The sequence below is a fragment of the Dichomitus squalens genome, assembly GCF_000275845.1.
Source record: "Dichomitus squalens LYAD-421 SS1 unplaced genomic scaffold DICSQscaffold_45, whole genome shotgun sequence".
Lineage (NCBI taxonomy): Eukaryota > Fungi > Basidiomycota > Agaricomycetes > Polyporales > Polyporaceae > Dichomitus > Dichomitus squalens.
In genome coordinates, this window is record NW_006766927.1 from 18,041 (window position 1) to 35,972 (window position 17,932).

The following is a 17,932-nucleotide window of genomic DNA, read 5'->3' on the forward strand; positions in this document are numbered from 1 at the left end:
TCTGACAATTCCAGGCAACCTTGAAAGGTACGGCGTTCGAACGCCGGTATTGCATGGCACCGCAATCTCTGCAATACCATGCAATACCGGCGACGTCTCGGCCGTATTGCCTGGCATTTCCGAGCATGGCCTGTCCATGCAGGCAGTCCACGGACATTGCCTTCTGAAGGAAACGCGACAGGTCCATTGGAATAGTCCTGCAAGCATGCCATATATTTTTTCCCTTGCCTGGATAGGCATAGGAGGGTAATGTACAACAACAATTTTACACTTTTGCTGATGACGCAGGCGACAGGTGGAAGCGCCGGCCCGGGGACGCGCGCTGGCACTCACTGTATTGGCACCTGTACGTGAGGATGCCCGGAAACAGGTATAACCCAAAGATCAAGCAGCAGCTACGTCCACCATCCAGGAAGAAGTAGCGGTATTGGGAACAAGGGGCAGAACCATAGGACCACCAGCAGAACTGCAGAGAACAAGAAGCATAGAGCGTGTGGGCGGTAACTGCACAGAGACTCGGAGAGAGAACGCAGCGAGAGGAATATGAAGTGCAGCCGCACCATCGTCGATCAGGGCGGACGTGCAGCTGTCGCCCGACAGCGACATTCCACAGCCCGACAGATCTTCACTGCAGCCGCGGCGGTCCGCACTTTGTCCCCGCACCTCTGTGCACGATGGCTCTGTGCCTTGATTTCGCCCGACTCGCGCGCGTACACGCGGCCGTCAAAGCCAAACTTCGTTACAGTTATACGCTTCCACACGCAGTCAGGGCGCGACGGGCTCGGACATCTGCTGGCATCTCGCTAGAGATTCCTGTGCTGGCCAGGCACGCTCGGCGATTGAGACGCGCTAGCCCCGCGCTCGATTTCTCGACGCTGAGGTCTGAGCTCACGATGGCGTTCACCGCACCGCAAACACGGCTGGCACCTCCAGCTTGAAAGCTAGAGCGAGAAGAGGAGGAAGCGCGCCATATATGCGAAGGCTGACCACCATGTGCGCTCGCCATGAGCAGACAGTGCAGGTTGGCTTTAGGGAAGGCCTAAGTAACGTGAATCGACGTGCTGATGTTGAGTCCAACGTAGCTGCTTCACCGACCCTTCGTGTGACTCCAACAAAAGGCTTGGCGCGGAGAACCTCATACATCCTGCTTGCTAGACTACGGAACCCCGTGTTCCCCGTTCCACAGTCAATATTCGCCATCATACTTATCACCGCTACGCCGCTGACGAAATCTGAGGAGTGTAGGGTGGAGAGATTGGGTCATACAAACTTCGAGGCTACGTGAACAAACCGTTCCGCGATTGCAAGCGAAGCAGTAGCATTCGCCCGTCAGCCGATAGGAGCGGCTTAACAGAGCGGCCCGGATGTGCATATGCATCAGGAGCCAACGTTCCGACCCTGCAGATGATCCCGCGGGATTGATAGGTAATGCGATCAAGAAGACGATACGAACGGGCGGTGCTGGATTGTGGAAGCGTTTCGAGTGGACGTGCTGATCACTATCACGCCTTCCGGGGGGGCCTCGACTGCGAACGGTGAGCGGAGAAGCGAAAGGCAAGAAGGAGAGAGAGCAAGGACGGGGCCAGCTGTCGGTGTCACGGGTGGGAGGAGAACTAGAATCTGAATCTGATGCGCAGCTTGGGCGGACCGTCGGACAGCCGCCCGATCCTGGATGCATCTGGTCCACGCGCGCGGGTAGGACGATAAGAGACAGGCTCCCACAAGGGTCGTTGGGCGTCGATGGCGTAAGCGGCGCCCTGGGCGGAACATCGACCGCAACACCTGTTGTGGCAGACGAGCGGATGTGTTTGGGTGACTGTGGGACGCAGAGATGCCAGGCTCTGTCGAGAAGCGGAAGAGAGCTGCGGCAACGACCGCGTCTCACGAGCTCGCAGAAAACGGCGGGCAGGAGTACTTTGCGTGTGTGTATGTATATACAACAGTGAGTACAAAGTACTTTGTGGACGAGAGCGAGCCGGGATGGCCGACCGGGATAAGTATCCTTCCGTCTCGGCCACTCTCCCCACGTGGGACATGCATCTCGGCTGCCCTGATTGGCCAGGGGAAGCAGCTAGCACAGCCACCCAGGGGCGAGAACGCTCTCGGACGCGGAGGACAATCGCTCACTGCCGATGCATGGCTCTTGCCTCCGCTCAGTCTCGCCTTTCACGCACCCGACCTGTCACCGGTCCACCTCCCAGCCTAACAGCGTACTGTGTCCGCGGCGGTCATAGACCAGTAGTCTAGAGAGCGGCACCCGCGGGCAGAAGCACGGACGGTGCCAGATGGCGCGCGATAGAGCAATACGAGTTTGACCGCAGCGATCGCCGTACGATCGAAAGCGCCAGGCAGAACATATCACACACGAAACACCGAAACACGATAGACACATCAGCCGCGCGCTCGCTTCCAAACGTACTGTCACACAAGTTGATGACTTGTTCAGTCCGACCCCGCCTAACGGACTCACTATGAGCGGTGGGCAGCGGGAGCACAATGGCCCGTGACGGCCCTCGACATTGCGCGATGACAGTCCAAGCCCAATTCTGCCAGCTCATTCGTGTGTACATATATGGTTTGTGAAAACAGAATGACAAGGCATCCCGCGTTTGAAGGGGAAGTGGAGCCGGGACAAGTGCGTCCGGAGACTGAATGCATCGAGGCGGGGTGAGACGGATGACAGCGTTGGGTGTGTGCGCAGATGTAGCCGGCGACGGGCGGGGGCGACTGGTAAGCAAACGATGGCACACGGCTGGGACTGGGACTTGGGGTTCACACGCTATGTATTGAGTGTCTCGGTGGAGAGAAGGGTCGAAGCTGGGGAAGGGGGGATGCGCGAAGGCGTGACGCGGGAATGCTGAAACGCTCACGAATGGCTGGGAGGGAAAGATTCGCTCGAACGGGTGGGACACGTGGAGATAGTGCAGTGATTCACCGGCTGATGGGCTGTTACACGCCTGGGTTGGGCTGCAGCTGCAGGGGAGTGCAGAGCTGGATGCGAGACCGGGGGGCACATATGTTCTGATATGTTTTGACGTCAAAGTTTGGGGGAGGGTTATTGCAATCGAGAAAGCAAGTCGGCCTTCTGGATTCGGTACCGGGCGGAAAAAGTGCCTGAGCCGAGGGAGCGGGAGGGGATTTGAAAGTCCGCCGGGGAGTGCCTTAATTGAGATTTCAGGCACCTTTTAGGTTGGGTCTGTGCCGCTTCCAACGGCCAATGGACAGCCAAAAGTCCCCGCACTCGCTCTCGCCCACAGCGTCCACAGCTCCTCCCTCTCCAAACTCCAATCCCGACTCGACCATGACGGCCGTCGTCGCCCCAGCCGTCTTCAACGCCCCTCCACCCGACCCCCGCAACGCCTCCGTCGCCAGCTCAGGCGTCGGCAAGGCCCGCTATCGTCCCGCCCCCGCAAAGACCTTCCAATGTCGCGGTTACGGCGAGTGCAGGATGGTGTTCAGCAGGAGTGAGCATCTCGCCAGGCACATCAGGTACGCAGTCATTCCAGCTCGTGACGGACGTTTCCCCGCTTCCCCTCGTCCTACGCGCCTTTTTCTCCCCTGAACCGCCCGCGTCTCGCCCCGAATGACGCTCACCGACACCCTCTTCCCTACAGGAAGCACACCGGCGAGCGGCCCTTCAGTTGTCATTGCAGCAAGCAGTTCTCCCGCCTCGACAACCTCCGCCAGCATGCCCAGACCGTCCACGCAGACAAGCAGGACCTCAACGAGCGCATGATGCAGGATCTCACCGCCCTTCACGCCAACATGACCGCCGCGTCCAAGGGCAGCAGTTCTCGTGGCAAGCGCAACAATACCTCCTCAAACACCTCTGGTGGCTCACCCACCTCCAGCGCGTCCCTCAACGCGTCCATCCCCGCCATGGCCGTCAAGACGGAGGAGGGTTCCCACGCTGTCCTCTCCATGTCTCAGCGCCCGGGCACATCTACCGGCTACGAGGGTTCGAATACATTTCTCCAGTCAGGCAGTTCTACATGGCACATCCAGACTTCCGACGTCGATCGCCCCAACCAACGGCCGACCAACAGTCATTCCTTTCGTGACCCCGGCCAGTCCTTTCGTGCCTCAGCCAACCCATCATCAGCTTCTCCCTCCGGCTCCGCTACTCTCTACCAGCAACAGCAACAGCACCACTCGGGCCAGTCCTTTCTCGTCCCCTCCGCCCCCACATTCAACTTCAGTGTCCCCGATATCCCATCAGCCGCTCGCCCAGGATCTAGCAGTGGCGCTGCAGCATCATCAGCAGGGTCAGAGCCCGCACGATCCCTCCCACCCCTCAGCGCGGTCGTCGCCTCATCCCTCCCTCCCGTCAGGGCTCTCGCACCCCCATCCGGGTCCCTTGCCCTTGGGTCGCTCCCCGCCGCATCCCAACAACAACAACCCCTCACACACTCATCCGTACTACCTCCCCCCACACCCACAGGGCCATATCACGGACGGCGACCCTCAACAGGTCTTCGTCCAGGGACCGCTCCCGCCTCATACTACTACCCACCCGGATCTGCCGGCTCCGGCGCTTTCGTTGCAGGACCTGGAGCAGTATCAAACCTGGGCGCGGTTCGGGGTCCAGAACTATCCCTTCGATTTGCAGTCGGAGCTGGACGGCTCGGTGGCGGTCTCGAGCCCATACGCCGACTCGGCAGCGGCTATGGAGGCGGCGAGGATGCAGGAGGAGCAGACGAGCCGACATCTCCGGGCGGATACGACTCCCCATTTTCCTTCCACGCACCCTCCACAGGTGGGCCAGGCTCAGCGTCGTACACCGCCGAACCTTCAGCTTTCCGGTACGCACCTGGTGCGTCAATCCCTCGGAAGCGACCTTACTCTGGATCCGACGACGATGACGGCCCACGTGAACGCGGCGAACGGCTCGGCGGAGATGCACTTGGCCGCCCAGTTAGCAGCGGGCGGGACTACGAATACGGGACAGAGTCTCGGCCACAGTCTCGACGGCTCTCCGTCATGGAACTCTGCAATGACCCACCTGCAGATGCAGCAGCAGCTCGACCATTTGTACCGCTATCAGCAGCAAGTGGCGGTGCATCAGCAACAGGCGCACTCTCGCGGCCCACCACATCCTCGGGACTCGTCACATCAGCAGCCCAACTCGCGCTCGTCGATCGCGCCAGCGTCAGTCCCCCTCCGGCAGCAGGTGGCGCAGAACCCGCATATAGCGGCGCGGGCGCATCATTACTCGCTCGAGCTGCACAGGCAGCAGCAGGAGCAGCTCCAGCAACGTCTCCAGCAGCAGCAACAGCGCGAGGAGACGGAGGAGCAGGAGCGGCGGAATTCGGAGGAATACATGAGGCTCGCGCAGCTGTATGGGCCGGGTCCGCTTTCGGGCAGCCCGCATCCCATGGGCGCGCCGTCGGGGGCGTATTTTACTCAGGGGCAGCAGCAGGCGGACCACAACAGCAGCTACCAGGATGGGCTGCGGCCGCACGCTCGCCATCCTTCTCACCAGCAGCTTCACCACGGGCATTCGGGAGCGCATCACCCGCAACCAGTCATGCATCTACCGCAGCACCTGGCTCACCAGGCGATGTTGGACGGGGGCTATCACCTCCCGGACGGCGTGGGCCAGGATCCCCTGGAGTTGGGGGTGCTGGGGCCGGAGGGGAGTCCCACGGGAATGATCAAGTACGAATCCCCACTGCCGTTGGAATGAGGGCGTAGTTCGCGCCTGGCGCTCCTTCTGGGTGCCTATTGGGCGGCGTCACAGTGCCGTGCGCTGCTCCCGTCATGTCGTCCGTCCTGCCCTCGGCCGCCTAGGAGGAGCGGGAGGCCGGGCGCGTCTCAGCGTCGCGTTACCCCGTCTGGCTCGTTGCTGCCTATTCTCGGTCGTGTCTTGCGTCTCTCACGTTCCGCGTCGGTCTCCCGTCTTGTCTTCCGTCGTGCTGTGCCTCTAAATATTGCCCCGTCTTCCCCAGGTTTCTTCACGTACGTCATTTACTCGTATATATCGTATATCATCATCGCGTCGGTGCATACCGTAGATACCTTGCGCACACCCCCTCTAATCTTGGTCGGCGTTCCTATTGCTCATGCTCGTGTTAGTGACTGGTGTTACCCGGTGGTCGACGCTCCGCGCCACAGTGCACTCTCTATCGCCGATATCCGCACTGGCGTGTCGTCGTCGCGCTCTCCGACTCTCTGACTTTTAGCCATCCTATCCCGTTCGCCTTACATACATGGGTTTCAAATTGTGTTATATGTGTTTTATGCGTTTTGTCGATTGTCGAGGACCGTTCTTCCATGTACTGCCGTACCGCTTACCCGTGCTTGACTTGGCTTCGATTTCTCATGTCTCGAATACTGTCTCCAGGTTGTAAGCTCGGTTTAGTTGTAGAATAAAAACGCCACGGGTGTCGCGTGTAAAGTTGATCAATGTCGTACAAGTCTGGAAACAGTCGGCCATCGCGAACCTGCGCAGTCGCGTGTTTTGCCGTCGTCCCCGCTGTGCTCGGGCTAGGGGAGATTGGTAACCACACGGGGCTTGAGTGTGGTGCGTTTAGAGTTTCTGATGGACCTGTCGATCACAGGGACAAGAAAGAGGGCGCGGAGTGAAATTGAACATCGGAGACTGGTGCCGGTATGGTTTTCAAATGATCGTTGGAGAGATGGTTGAAGTAAGGCGCTGCACCATAGGATACTGTTCGCGTGCGGCGCTCAGGCGGGCGTCGGGCTGCGCGTTACCAGCAGCGGATCAGCGCCCTGGTTAATGCAGATCGCGCAGCCCTTCGCTCAATCCTTGCGACAGCTGCTTATCGTCGACGCCGACGCCGACGCCAACATGAACGACCCGGCGGCTTGACGTGATGTCGAACAAAACATATCGATCATGATGAACCGCAGGGTATTCGTGGCAAGGAGGCGAGATGCATGCGGCTACTGCTCGCCATCTTTCACAGCTTAGCCGGCAAGTCGTCCCTGCCCTGGCCAGGGCCGTCGCTGTCCTGGTCTCTCCTCCCAACCTCCACACCCGTCCGCTCATATCATTCTTTACCGTCCCACTCGCCTGTCCTTCTTTCCCTTTCCCCACACCACGCAATCCCCCCTCTGCGTGTCGACCACCCGGTCCCTCGCTTCGCCTCCATGCTCCCAACTCTGCCTCTGAATACCCAACAGAGTCCTCAGTGCTGATCTTCCTCCCTCTTGCCCTTGCCTGCTAGTGCTCGCTCTCATCCTGCTTCCATCGCCCGATACCCCCCTCCCTGCCCTTTCCTTTCTCTATGAACTTCGCCGTCGACGACGCCGACCCATCCATATCATATTCCCCTAATGGCTGGGATGTCCAGTCCGCCAACGACCCTGACCTCGACAAGTTCTTCCAGGAGACCTATCACGTTGCCGCCCAAGACGGCGCGACCATGGTCTTTCAGTTCATCGGTTCCGCATTCGCCCTCTATGGATCCAAGGGCCCACAACATGTACGTCCTGCTGATCTTCCCATATCGTCCCTGCCGTAAGGCTCAGCTGCGCACCCACCCCCGTCCGCAGGCCCAGTTCAACCTACAGTACGACAACATCGTCGTTCCTCTCGACGCATCCGCGTCGACCACGGCATTCCAACAGGAGCTTTTCTCGCACTCCTTCGCGTCCGATGGCAACGCCACTCAGCACACCGTGAAGGTGACCGCGATTCTGAACGGGATGAACAATTGGCTCGACATTGACTACATCACATTCACCAACGGAAAGTGCGTTTACCGCCCTTCCTCCTATCACGTTCTGCCCTCTGATGCACTCCATCTGTGGCACCGGATGCCGTACATCGGTCTATCCCGTCTTACCTCCTCTCCAGCGGCACAACGTCGTCTATCCAGACCGCCACCACCAATCCCCCTTGGCTCTCAGGGTGCGTACCTTTCTCTTGTTCTGGATCGGTGCCATGCTCTCCGTGTCCTTTTCTTCCCTCCCTGTCCACCGTTGTTCTTGTTTCTCCGAGACGGAGATCCTCGCTCCGGCAGAGCTGAGAATAGGCTTGCCGGGAGCAGCGAGCCTGTGAGAGCTTCATCCACCGTCCCCACAAGCTGTGTGCCGCTGGGCCATACAGGCCGCTTCCATCTTGTTATGCAACAACAACACCCTTCGCGCTCCATGCGTGCCTTCCTTTGTATGCGTATTTGCCTGATTGGGCGCGTGGATGTCGAGCGCTGCACTTGCGCGCGCTGACGTTGGTACTTCTCTGCTTCTCCCGCCTCGGGGCCTGCCAGACCGCCTCGAGTTTGCGTCGAGCGCCACGCCGCATGCGGCTCGCCTCTTTGCTCTCGGCTCCGAAACCATCTCGCTGTGCGATCTGTATCTGCGCGTGATACGGTACTGACCGCAGGTCGTTGCAGCTCATCTCAACCGACGCAAACCGGGACAGCGAACTCGACGGGTCCCAACGGCTTCCCTGTGTGCGTGCCTAACTCAATCTGACGTCCCGCGATGGCCACTGAGATCTCTTCGTTTTCGTTCCCTGTTCAACAGCCCCTCATCAGCATCATCGCATTCCTCCCAGAGCAAAGTCTCCACCATCCTCGCCATCGTCTTCGGGTCCCTCATAGGCGTCGCGATCCTTGCGGGCCTCGCCTGGCTCCTCATTCGCCGCATCTACGCCCAGCGCCGGGCACGTGAGCGCGCCTTCCGCTACGGCCAGTCTTCCGTGAACCCCTCGAGCACCGCAGGCTACTACGCCGCGTCGGCGAAGAGCGGTGTCCCCACAACCATCACGCGCCCGCTCTCCCCACCGACCAGCACGATGCGCGAGTACCAGAGCCCGATGGGGGCGTATACGTTGGTCGAGCATGGCGAGGGCTCCCTCGCCAGCGGACAGGGCCACGCCCCCGTAGAGCTGCGGAATATGTCGCTCGACCACCGAGAGCGGGAACAGGAGAGAGAGAGGGAGAGAGGCCCGGGCACGGGGTCGACCACCCCGTCGACGTCTCGGCCGCTCCTGAGCCAGTCGCCGATCGCGTGGACGACGCGGAAGATCGGCGGGCACAAGGGCGACGCCGACTCGTTGAGGACAGACTTTCTGCAGGTGTAGTTGTTCCTGCGCCCGATCGCGTTCGCGTCTGCGTTCCTACGCCATGTTACGTGGGTTTATTTATCGTCGCGTCGCGCCTGTGTACTGTACTAGTAGTACATTTAGCTTTGTCGTTCTTCGCTGGACGCGCGTCGTGTCCACATTACCATCGCCCACCGCTATTTGCTACTCGCTACGAAGCCTTAATCTGTTCTGTGCACACGTACGATGGCGTCGGAGCCAGAGCTGGACATTCAACTTGTACTTAGCTAGCTACTGTACACAAGTAGACACGGTACCGTCACGTCACGACCGCACTCGTCTGGATTGCGCGCAGCGATAGTATGTGTTCGTGCGCGAGCATGCTTCATCCGTCTCCGCGTTCTCTGAGACGGCCAGGTGCTCGCAGTCCCAAGACGCTTGGTCGACGTCCGAGGGCACGCTAGGGCCTTGACGATGGCCGAGCGAACGCGTAAAGACGCAAGTTCGACAAGTACAAATTCATCCTCGGGCCAGCCTCCGCATACACGCGAGGTCCTCCTTGGGGCGAGAAGACCTGCACGTCGTCGCGCACGTCGCGCGGATAGCGTACCGCTGGGAAGATCGCATAGGCAGACGTCGTCGGTAAGAGACTGCATCAGAGGATCTGCCAAGGGCGGTAGACTACACCCACACGGCGCGCTATTCGTACATCTGCATGGGGAAGAAGGCACTGCGTCGAACCGACCGAAGGGTCCAGGCCAGCTCCAGAACTGGTAGAGTGCCCGCCTGCCAGCGAACATACGGTGAGTGCGTCGATGGGACAGGGCGTATTCTACCGGCCGGGCAGCGTTCACCAAATCTTCAGCCTTCGCGAACTCCGCGCCGAACATATCTTGGTTCACTGTCTTCTGACAAGCACCCTCGGATCTGTGATGCATCCCAGCCCGGGTGTGACCACTGTCAGTTCGCGACTGAAAGAGGCCGGTAAGGGGCGAGAATATGTACGTCACCTCCCGTCGGTTTGGATGGACCTATCACGGTACTACATCACCTGGATCGCCAATTCGAGCCCCGGAATACCGTAGTTCTGCTTGTGCAGCGTGGTCTGGGCCTACCGGGCTCAGCGAGGTCCTCGAACGCTGCAGGAGAAAACTCCTTGACATCGTAGTCCCGCGCGACGGCGGAATCGTCCGGTTCTTCAATGATGGTAAGGCGTTCGCTCGTGAACGCCAGCGGGTGGCGAGTCTGAGCGCGTCCAGCGACGACGTTTGTGTACACTGCAAGATGTCAGGAACCACTGACAACGATAGAGAGAGTGAAAATCGTACCTGAAACCTTCCCAAGGGAAGGCAAAATCCCGACGCTGTGACGTCCTGGAGGACGCATGGACTCTCGGCACGGCGTGGAACGGGGAGGGTCGTCCGGAGATGTAGTTGGGGAAGCCGAAGAGTCCGGCGTCGAGCCAGTAGAGTGAGAGATGGTGAGCACATGGATATATTGCTCTCGGTCCGACCAAGAGCGGGATGGGGGACTTGAGACGGGTGGGTATGACGTGCCCTGTTACTCGGCGGTGCATGCTATCAGGACAGTTATTATGGTGCGGTAACGGGCCTCCGACGGTGCTCGGCGCAGCCTGGAACAACGTTAGATAGACGGATACTATGTGGGAAACTTGCTTACAGAAGACAATCCGATGCGCGAGCTGTGTACGACGAAGATGATGCCTGCTTGGAGCGTTCAAGAGGCGGTGTGCGGAGACGCGGTAGCCCGCGAGTGGGAGTAAATGCGGCGTATACTGTAGGCTCGATGTGACCCAGCGTGGATAAGCGGAAAGGGGACGAGGTGGGGTGGGCGAACGAAGTGCCGCGCAGTGAGCGCTGTGGAGGAAACCGGGCGGCGTCCCAAGAGGCCGGAATGATTCTCTCTCCCATTGTCACTTGCCATAATCACGACGGGAGTCGGTTCGAGTGGTACGCGAGGTGGAAAACTGAGACGATGGTCAGGTCCGTTAGAAACCTCTGCCGCCTTGAGGGATGTCACCCGGATGGGACTGTGTGGGGTAGAGCGGGTGAGCATCAAGATCGGACTGGGAGCGAAAGGTGGAAGTTACGTAGCTCGGGGCATGCTCTCGTTGGTGTGATTGCGAAGGGGATGATGTAAGGTGGGCGAGGTAGCAAGCGGGCTCACCTGTTTGTGTATAGAGACAGTCGTGGAGCAGCAGGGCAGATGTCTACCAAGCCGGGTCTCGGTCTACGTCGTGGCGTCGGAGTGATGAGTAGGGCTGGGGACAGCGCAAGTCGGTCGCCAACAGACGAGAAGCGGCCATGGCCAGGCGTACAAACTTGGTGAGCTCAGACCTGTCCATCGACTGGCTGGCGAGCTGTCGGTGACCCACGTCGGTGACCCGCGTCGGGGGTGCGTAGAGAGCACGGATACATAGGCCGTGCTCCGAGGCAGTCGCTACATACCGTCAGAAAATCTCCTCCTTGCAACCTTCCCTGTTCGATTCAGGTCCACCCCGCCTTCGACGGACATGAGCTCACCTCCACCGGTGAGACTCCTCCATCAGCCTCCTCCTTGTACTTATCCACCACCACCCGCATGTCCTTGCGGCAGCACGGGCCACTTGGGATTATGAGATGACCCTGGAGCGAATCTACCACCTTATTACCCCCCTCATACACGCACGATCGAGAACAGCCAAGACTTGAAATCTTCTCTAATAGTCGATACAACATTTCCATTGGCCCAGAGCTCCCCGCCGTAGTCGCCCCACGCACGGATCTGGCGCCTATAGCCTCGGTCCGCATCCCGGCCCGAGCGGCGATGTCCACCTCCAGCCGACGCCGCCGCCTCACACGAATTCAAATGGACAGGCGACTCAGGGTGCTGTCTAAAGCGAGCCTTGATTTCTACAACACACTGGCGACAGATTGTACCTCTGCCATATAGCATACCGTAAATCCTACGACCTTCTGAACGAACATTTCTCTGCGTGATTCGCAAGTGAGACAGTACATCTCATTCGCGCCGTCTTCAGCCAAGCCAATTGGCCTAGCGCATCGTCAGGTGTCGTCCGGCAGCCGTAGGCAGCTGTGGCGTCATCTTCACCGTTTTAACCAGTGTACGTTCCTCCATAGATACAATAATATTCAAGAACTACGGCAACTAAGCATGCTGAGATGACCTCCGAGCCATCGCCTTCCCAAGCTCCCAGTCCCTCGCGAACTCCGGGCCAAATATGCCTTCAATCAACGACGTCTTTCCATCGCTATCGTCAAGTGCAAAGTCAGATCAAGAAAACACCAAAATGTGAGCCAACGTACGGCTTCTGACGTGAATCACTGTTCGGGAGACGGTAGACCGCCTCGCGATACCTCGTCACGTTCACGGCAAGCTCGAGCTCGAGCAGGTTGAACTCTTCCACCTCGAGGGGCGCCGCACGTTCGACGATGTCCTCCAGCGCACGGGGAAGGAGCTCATGGGCTTTGTAGCGCCGGGCAGCATCAAGCCGGACGACGCAATCCGGATCGAGGTCTATTTGCCGTATGGCCAGCTCGCGCATGTGTGTGAAACCCCATTGCGACGCCAGTCTCAGGACGTTCACCCACGACGTCGGCCCGGGGGCAAAAGTCCCGTCCGCTCTGCCGGCAGCGTCGTCAGTCATCTGTAACCATCTCTGATAGCTGGATCATTGAACGCATACTTGCATGGCGCAGGCATCAAGACCCGCAGGAAGTCGCGGAACTCGATAGCAGTGACGCCTTCGATGTGGTCGACGTCGCAGATGTCCTCGACAGTGCCTGCCGCTGGCGGGTCTACGTGAAGCATCTTCCGAAAGAAGCCCGAGGCAAGCAAGAAGTGCGTCGGGATGCGGAAACGAACAAAATCGACCTGCGAAGGACATCAGCGACTGTCTCGCTTGTAGGACTTGCAACGCAAACCTCGAACGTATGGAGATCATAGTAGAAGTGGGGGTCGGGGACCCAGTCCGGTCTGGGGTTCGAACCGGATCTCGACGAGGAGCTGGACTTGGATGTCGAATTCGATTTCAAGTTCGTTGACCCCGACTTTGAGTGCGTCCAGCTAGCCATAGTTGCGGTATGGTTTGAGAAGGTTGTAGAGGAGAGGGACTTCAGAGATTCCGATGCAGACCGAGGCCCCGCCCACTCACCTCGGCGACTTAAATGTCCTCCACATCGTACCGCAGCCGGAACGCGATGCTGCGGTACATCTGCGACAGCTGTCAAATTGCTACAACACTGGATGGAGCATCTGGTCGTGGATCGTCGCCTACATAGAGTAGGGACCGTACAACTGTCGACGCAACAAGAGGTTTCGGCACTGAACTGGGCATGCCAACGACTCCAAGGGATATCGAGTAAGCGAGCGAGCGCATGCGTGTCACAGGAGACTGCTCAGGGCAATCCTTGTTTGTCTATATAGATAGGCCGTCGGCGCCGACATCCACCATGTACCAAATATGGGTCGTCTGTCAACCATTTCGGATTGAATCTGTCATGGAGATTAGGGTGCTGCGGTAGAGAGGCATTGGTGACAACACACCTAGTTCGAATGTTTATTCGACCGTGATCTTCGACGTCCGTTGGCTGTCCTGTGACCAAGTAGACAGAATACGTACTGGTCTGCCACTGCCGTAGAGAAGGAAACACGTCGTGCTTGAAGCGTCGCGACGGGCGGATGTGAGCGGCGAATGTAACAAAATGCAAATACAATGAGCATCAAATACAGCAAAGACACAACAGGTACCGGAGAGAGAGCGCAGCGCGACTACTCATACAAAGTACATCACATACATATCAAACAGGAACATACCAAGCAACAGCACATACAACGATCGCTTAATACAAATCCGCCCCAAACACCACGCGGATTTTCTGCGAAAAGTCCGCCTGCTTCCTCAGCGCAGCAAGCGTCACGGCTCCCGCCCTAGCACCTGCCGGAAGCTGCTGTCCATGCCCATGAGCATGCCCCGCGGTTGCGTTCGCGATATGCCCATGCGCGACCGTGCAGTAGTTGCACCCACAAACGCACGTCCCCGTAAACGTGACGCTCTCCCTGATCTGGAAGAGCTTTGCAGCAGTCTCCCACCCTAGCGCCTCCAGGTCCTGCGCGGACAGCGGCTGCTCCTGCTGCGCGAGTGTCGTGAGCGCGGGCTCGAGCCAGCCGGGGATGTTGTACCTGCGCGCGAGGACGATGCGCGCGGCGGGGGAGGTGACGAGCCGGGAGAGTTCAGTGATGGCGCGTTCGCGGATGTCGTCAAAGATCCACATTGTGGCAAGGCGGAGGACGGACGTCCATTGGGGTTGTGTCAGGATGCGCGCGGAGCCGTAGCCACTGTCGGGGTGCGCGCGATGGACGAGAGGGTCTAAGAGCGGAACTAGAGTGCGAAGCGGGGAAGACTCACGCCCTGAACATGACCCAAAGGAGAGGCCTGAACTCCTCCTCCGTCACCCCTTCGAGCTTGATGGGATTGTCGTCGTTCGAGCCTTCGACGCCGTACGCGCTGTTCAGAGGAGGTAATCCAAAAGTGTCCGAGAACGCCTTAGAGTCGTGCTCAAACGGGCGGCGGGGAACCTTGAAGAGGACGCCTCCGACCTGCGTTGGGAAAGAACGCTCGTTTGCGATCGGAGAATGGGTACAGCACTGCCGAGAGCTTACGAGGAAGACGACGTCCTGGCAATAGAATTCGTCGTCTCGCCTTGGGGACAGAGGCGGTGTAGGGATCGACGGTTCCGTAGTCGCCAGCTGCGGAGCGAGAGTGTGAGTTGGGCTAAGCTTGGGAAGGGCGACGGCAGGGATGATTGGAGAGGGAACCGCAGTGGTAGTCGTCGATTCGGGGTTCATGTTGAAAGCGGCCATGGAGGATCCGATGTCCAAGGACAGCACTGGGGAGCATGGGAGGTGCAGGTCCCACCCAGTCGGGTTGACAGTGGCTGCAGGGGTGTGTTATCGTTATCAGGAGGAGGGAAGAGTGGGGTTTGCAGACCTGCCAATACAGCCGGAGAGGTTCGTCGTGGTGGGGTGCTGCGGTAGTCCAACTTCGAAACTTTCTCGAGACGGAGAAGAACGCAAGGGATCCCGCGCACGGGTGATAAAGAGTTGCAACGGCGACGTTGTGGTGTAGGCCAAAGAGCACCGACGTCCTCCCCGCCGTGGTCGACGGCGGAGAGTCTCGTCGGGCGCACTGAGCGCCCACGTTCAGAGCACTCATACTTGGCCTACATTTAATGTATCACACATTGCGCCGTCTTCTTCGTATACAGAGGCACGTATCACAAAGAGAAATACATTGGTCGTAAACGAATCAGTCTTTTTCATTCTTAGCCTCGTCTTCCTCGTCTTCCCCTTCATTCTCGTCTTCATCCTCCTCCTCTTCAAACTGCTCTTTAAACTGCTCTTCATCCTCCTCTTCATCCGCCTCTTCATCCTCATCTTCATCCTCCTCTTCCCTGGCCGTTTTCCCGCTTTCCCTACCCAACGTCTTGCATCTCTCGTCAACGCCAGGCACGTCGACGAGGATACATACCCTAGTCCAGAAGTACCCAAGGGACGCTTCGTTACCGTAATGCAGGTAGTCCGATCGGGGGCCACCCCCGCTTGGATTCGTGACCCAGTATACCGTCAACGAATTACCCCCAATTTCGCCTTCGTACTCATCCCCGTCCTCGTACTTATCCCCCTCCCTCCACAGAGCGCCATCTTTCCCAGAGAACACCTTGCTCTTCAGCACCAAGCCGTCGTGTCGCTTCAGAAGCGCTCTCTCCACACACTCCACCTGACCCCAGTCGGCTAGGTTGACCATATGGTCGAGGACGATGTCGTGCTCGCTGACCAGACGGAACTTTGGCTCCATGCCCATCGCGGTCCACGCCTTGTACAGCACAGCGTCGCTGCCTTTGAGCCATCGGCTCAAGCCCTTGAAGGGGTTCCAGTCGGCGTCGCCACACGTAGCAGGGAACGCGTAGCTGTGGTTCAGTCCGAAGCCCAGCGTCCCTCCCTCCGGCATGAACGTCGGGTCGCTCAACAGCGCACCCAACGCGTCCTTGACCTCGTACGTGTTCGAGTTAATGGGCGTACGGACCTTGAGGCGCGCGGTCGGTGCGAGCTTACGCCTGTCGCCATAGTACAGATTGTATGTCAATGTGACGCGGTGGCCGGAAACGACGGGCATGACCTCGTGCTCGACGTCGCTGAAGAACGCAACGTAGGCGAGGCTGTTAGCCCGCCCGGCGAGCATGGCTGCCGAGTCGAACGTCCACTCATCCCCTCGATGGCGTAGGACGAGCGCACCACCCTCATGGGCGGTAGGGAAGACGACAACTAGGGAGCCGAACATTTTCTTCCCGCGGGGCGTGTCCCTATGGGGTTTGAAGAACGCGCCTTCCCCTGATCATACGAAAATCGAGGTGAGTGTGTGATTATCTCCACGAGGGTTGCGATTGCTTACCGTACACATTCAGCTTGTACAGCTCGGCGCGGATATTGAGTTTGTGATCTCTACGAGGCAACAAGCCAAGGTTCACTGCCTTCAGCAGCCCGATGTCCTCGACGTCAAGCCGGGTCACGAAGCGCTCCGCGTCCATCTTCCCCGCCTTGCGGTACGTCTCGTCGAGCACTGTTTCTGTCCCTCGACCAAACTTCGCAGCGTCGCACGCTTGCGCGAGTTTGCCAAGGGCTTCGGTGTTCGCGGTCTGCGATAGATTGATGAACCTATTCGAGCTTAATGAGGCGCTCTCGAACAAAGTGCGAGAGGGAGACCATGAAATTGCCTACCTTGCGTCCTCCTTGCCGTAGTAGAGTTCGAAGTTGGCAGGGGATAGCTCGAGGGTGCCGCTGCAATAGGGAGATCGCGCGGTCAAGGTTTCCCGTAAACGACGCAGTAGGGAGAGCGCAGTTGATTCAGTCATATTCTACCGGTCGAGTGGCTGGACACGCAGGAGAGGAGAGGAGTTCTGAGCTCCCATCCCAACCGCTAGGCCTTTTTATGTCGGTCGCAGTAGCGGAGATTTTTCCAGAGGCGAACGTGTCCGAGGCGTGTGTCCGACATGTGCTGACCGTGTCTTCCTCCTTTGGGCGATATGAGTCGCGATGGGAGCAGAATGTCCACAACATGGATCCACAAAGACAGAGCATCCGTGTCGGGTATTTGCACTTTTTGAACACGTAATAGTCAAACTCTCCCATCACATTCATATATGGCTGGATGACTCGACTTCTCCCAACATGCGGCATGCTATAGCTCAGCTGCTCAACTCCGATAGTGATATTCGTCGGGCGAGTCCTTCCGAGACGCCTTGCCCGTTTCATCAGCACTGACTCCTTCGTAGTCTGCACCCAGTCTATCGGTATCCGAGAAATGCAAATGAGATCCACTCTCAGAGGTAGCGGCATGCGGACAAGAACAGCGGCTTCCAGAATGGGCTGCACGTTCGCCGTCTTCCTCGCCAGCCGCCTGGTCAGGGGCATTTAGGAGCGCTCGCATCTACGCATCTCCTGCTCACAGGTGGTCTTAGATGGTGGCTGTCCCCTTACGGACATTACCCAAGATCCAAGCGAATCGCTACTTCGTCGCCAAACAAGAGCGAGCGCTCCTCACACCTGTCCTTCGCCAGCACGACTTGCTGACGGTTGCTCTCAAGAGCGGCAGAGTCTGGTATCTGGAGCGCATCGGAACTGGTGGATGCTGATGCGGCAGGTAGCTTAGGCGGTTACGATGACGTACTAACGGAGTTCGCAAGAGTCGTAGGTCGTATTCAGTGTCCGAGTCGCGGACCACGATGATCATAGTCACGACAAAACATCTGCATTGGATTTCCCGGTTGCTCCTCATGTAGATTTGAGTAATAGAGAGGACTGAGCCCGCCACATAACTGGACATATGGAACCTTACCCGAT

At 58.6% G+C, this 17,932-nt stretch overlaps 5 protein-coding genes across 5 annotated transcripts; 2 read left to right on the top strand and 3 right to left on the bottom strand.

Annotated features, from left to right (window-relative positions):
• Positions 1–3,301: 3,301 nt before the first annotated feature.
• Positions 3,302–4,170, top strand: DICSQDRAFT_68000 (uncharacterized protein; the record flags this gene model as incomplete). The annotated part of the gene is made up of 2 exons (XM_007369160.1): positions 3,302–3,489; positions 3,615–4,170. Coding segments are annotated over 2 exons (744 nt in total), but the record flags the coding sequence as incomplete, so codon positions are not given.
• Positions 4,171–7,051: 2,881 nt separating this feature from the next.
• Positions 7,052–10,391, top strand: DICSQDRAFT_139807 (uncharacterized protein). The gene is made up of 6 exons (XM_007369161.1): positions 7,052–7,448; positions 7,519–7,718; positions 7,823–7,876; positions 8,361–8,420; positions 8,494–10,292; positions 10,344–10,391. Exons 1-5 carry the CDS (start codon positions 7,251–7,253, stop codon positions 9,050–9,052), a joined length of 1,071 nt encoding a protein of 356 aa, XP_007369223.1. The 5' UTR covers positions 7,052–7,250; the 3' UTR covers positions 9,053–10,292; positions 10,344–10,391.
• A 1,691-nt stretch (positions 10,392–12,082) lies between these two features.
• DICSQDRAFT_182819 (uncharacterized protein) lies at positions 12,083–13,107 on the bottom strand (the record flags this gene model as incomplete). The annotated part of the gene is made up of 4 exons (XM_007369162.1): positions 12,083–12,284; positions 12,340–12,657; positions 12,720–12,907; positions 12,958–13,107. 4 exons carry the CDS (start codon positions 13,105–13,107, stop codon positions 12,182–12,184), a joined length of 759 nt encoding a protein of 252 aa, XP_007369224.1. The 3' UTR covers positions 12,083–12,181.
• Positions 13,108–13,721: 614 nt separating this feature from the next.
• DICSQDRAFT_163120 (uncharacterized protein) lies at positions 13,722–15,200 on the bottom strand. Its single transcript, XM_007369163.1, has 3 exons — positions 15,024–15,200; positions 14,442–14,970; positions 13,722–14,371 (listed from the first exon to the last, which is right to left on the bottom strand). The coding sequence occupies exons 2-3, from the start codon at positions 14,894–14,896 to the stop codon at positions 13,876–13,878; spliced, it is 951 nt and encodes a 316-aa protein (XP_007369225.1). The 5' UTR covers positions 14,897–14,970; positions 15,024–15,200; the 3' UTR covers positions 13,722–13,875.
• Positions 15,201–15,341: 141 nt separating this feature from the next.
• DICSQDRAFT_68006 (uncharacterized protein) lies at positions 15,342–16,944 on the bottom strand (the record flags this gene model as incomplete). Its single annotated transcript, XM_007369164.1, has 3 exons — positions 15,342–16,423; positions 16,485–16,756; positions 16,811–16,944. The coding sequence occupies 3 exons, from the start codon at positions 16,942–16,944 to the stop codon at positions 15,342–15,344; spliced, it is 1,488 nt and encodes a 495-aa protein (XP_007369226.1).
• Between the last annotated feature and the right edge of the window lie 988 nt (positions 16,945–17,932).

Excerpts from the sequence above, each read along its gene's own strand:
- DICSQDRAFT_163120 (XM_007369163.1), bottom strand. The coding sequence starts at position 14,896 with ATGGCCGCTTTCAACATGAACCCCGAATCGACGACTACCACTGCGGTT. Across the intron at positions 14,372-14,441 it reads CTTTGGGTCATGTTCAGGGC|TGGCTACGGCTCCGCGCGCA; the intron begins GTGAGTCTTCCC and ends GCACCCCGACAG.
- DICSQDRAFT_139807 (XM_007369161.1), top strand. The coding sequence starts at position 7,251 with ATGAACTTCGCCGTCGACGACGCCGACCCATCCATATCATATTCCCCT. Across the intron at positions 7,719-7,822 it reads ATCACATTCACCAACGGAAA|CGGCACAACGTCGTCTATCC; the intron begins GTGCGTTTACCG and ends CCTCCTCTCCAG. Across the intron at positions 8,421-8,493 it reads GGTCCCAACGGCTTCCCTGT|CCCCTCATCAGCATCATCGC; the intron begins GTGCGTGCCTAA and ends CCTGTTCAACAG.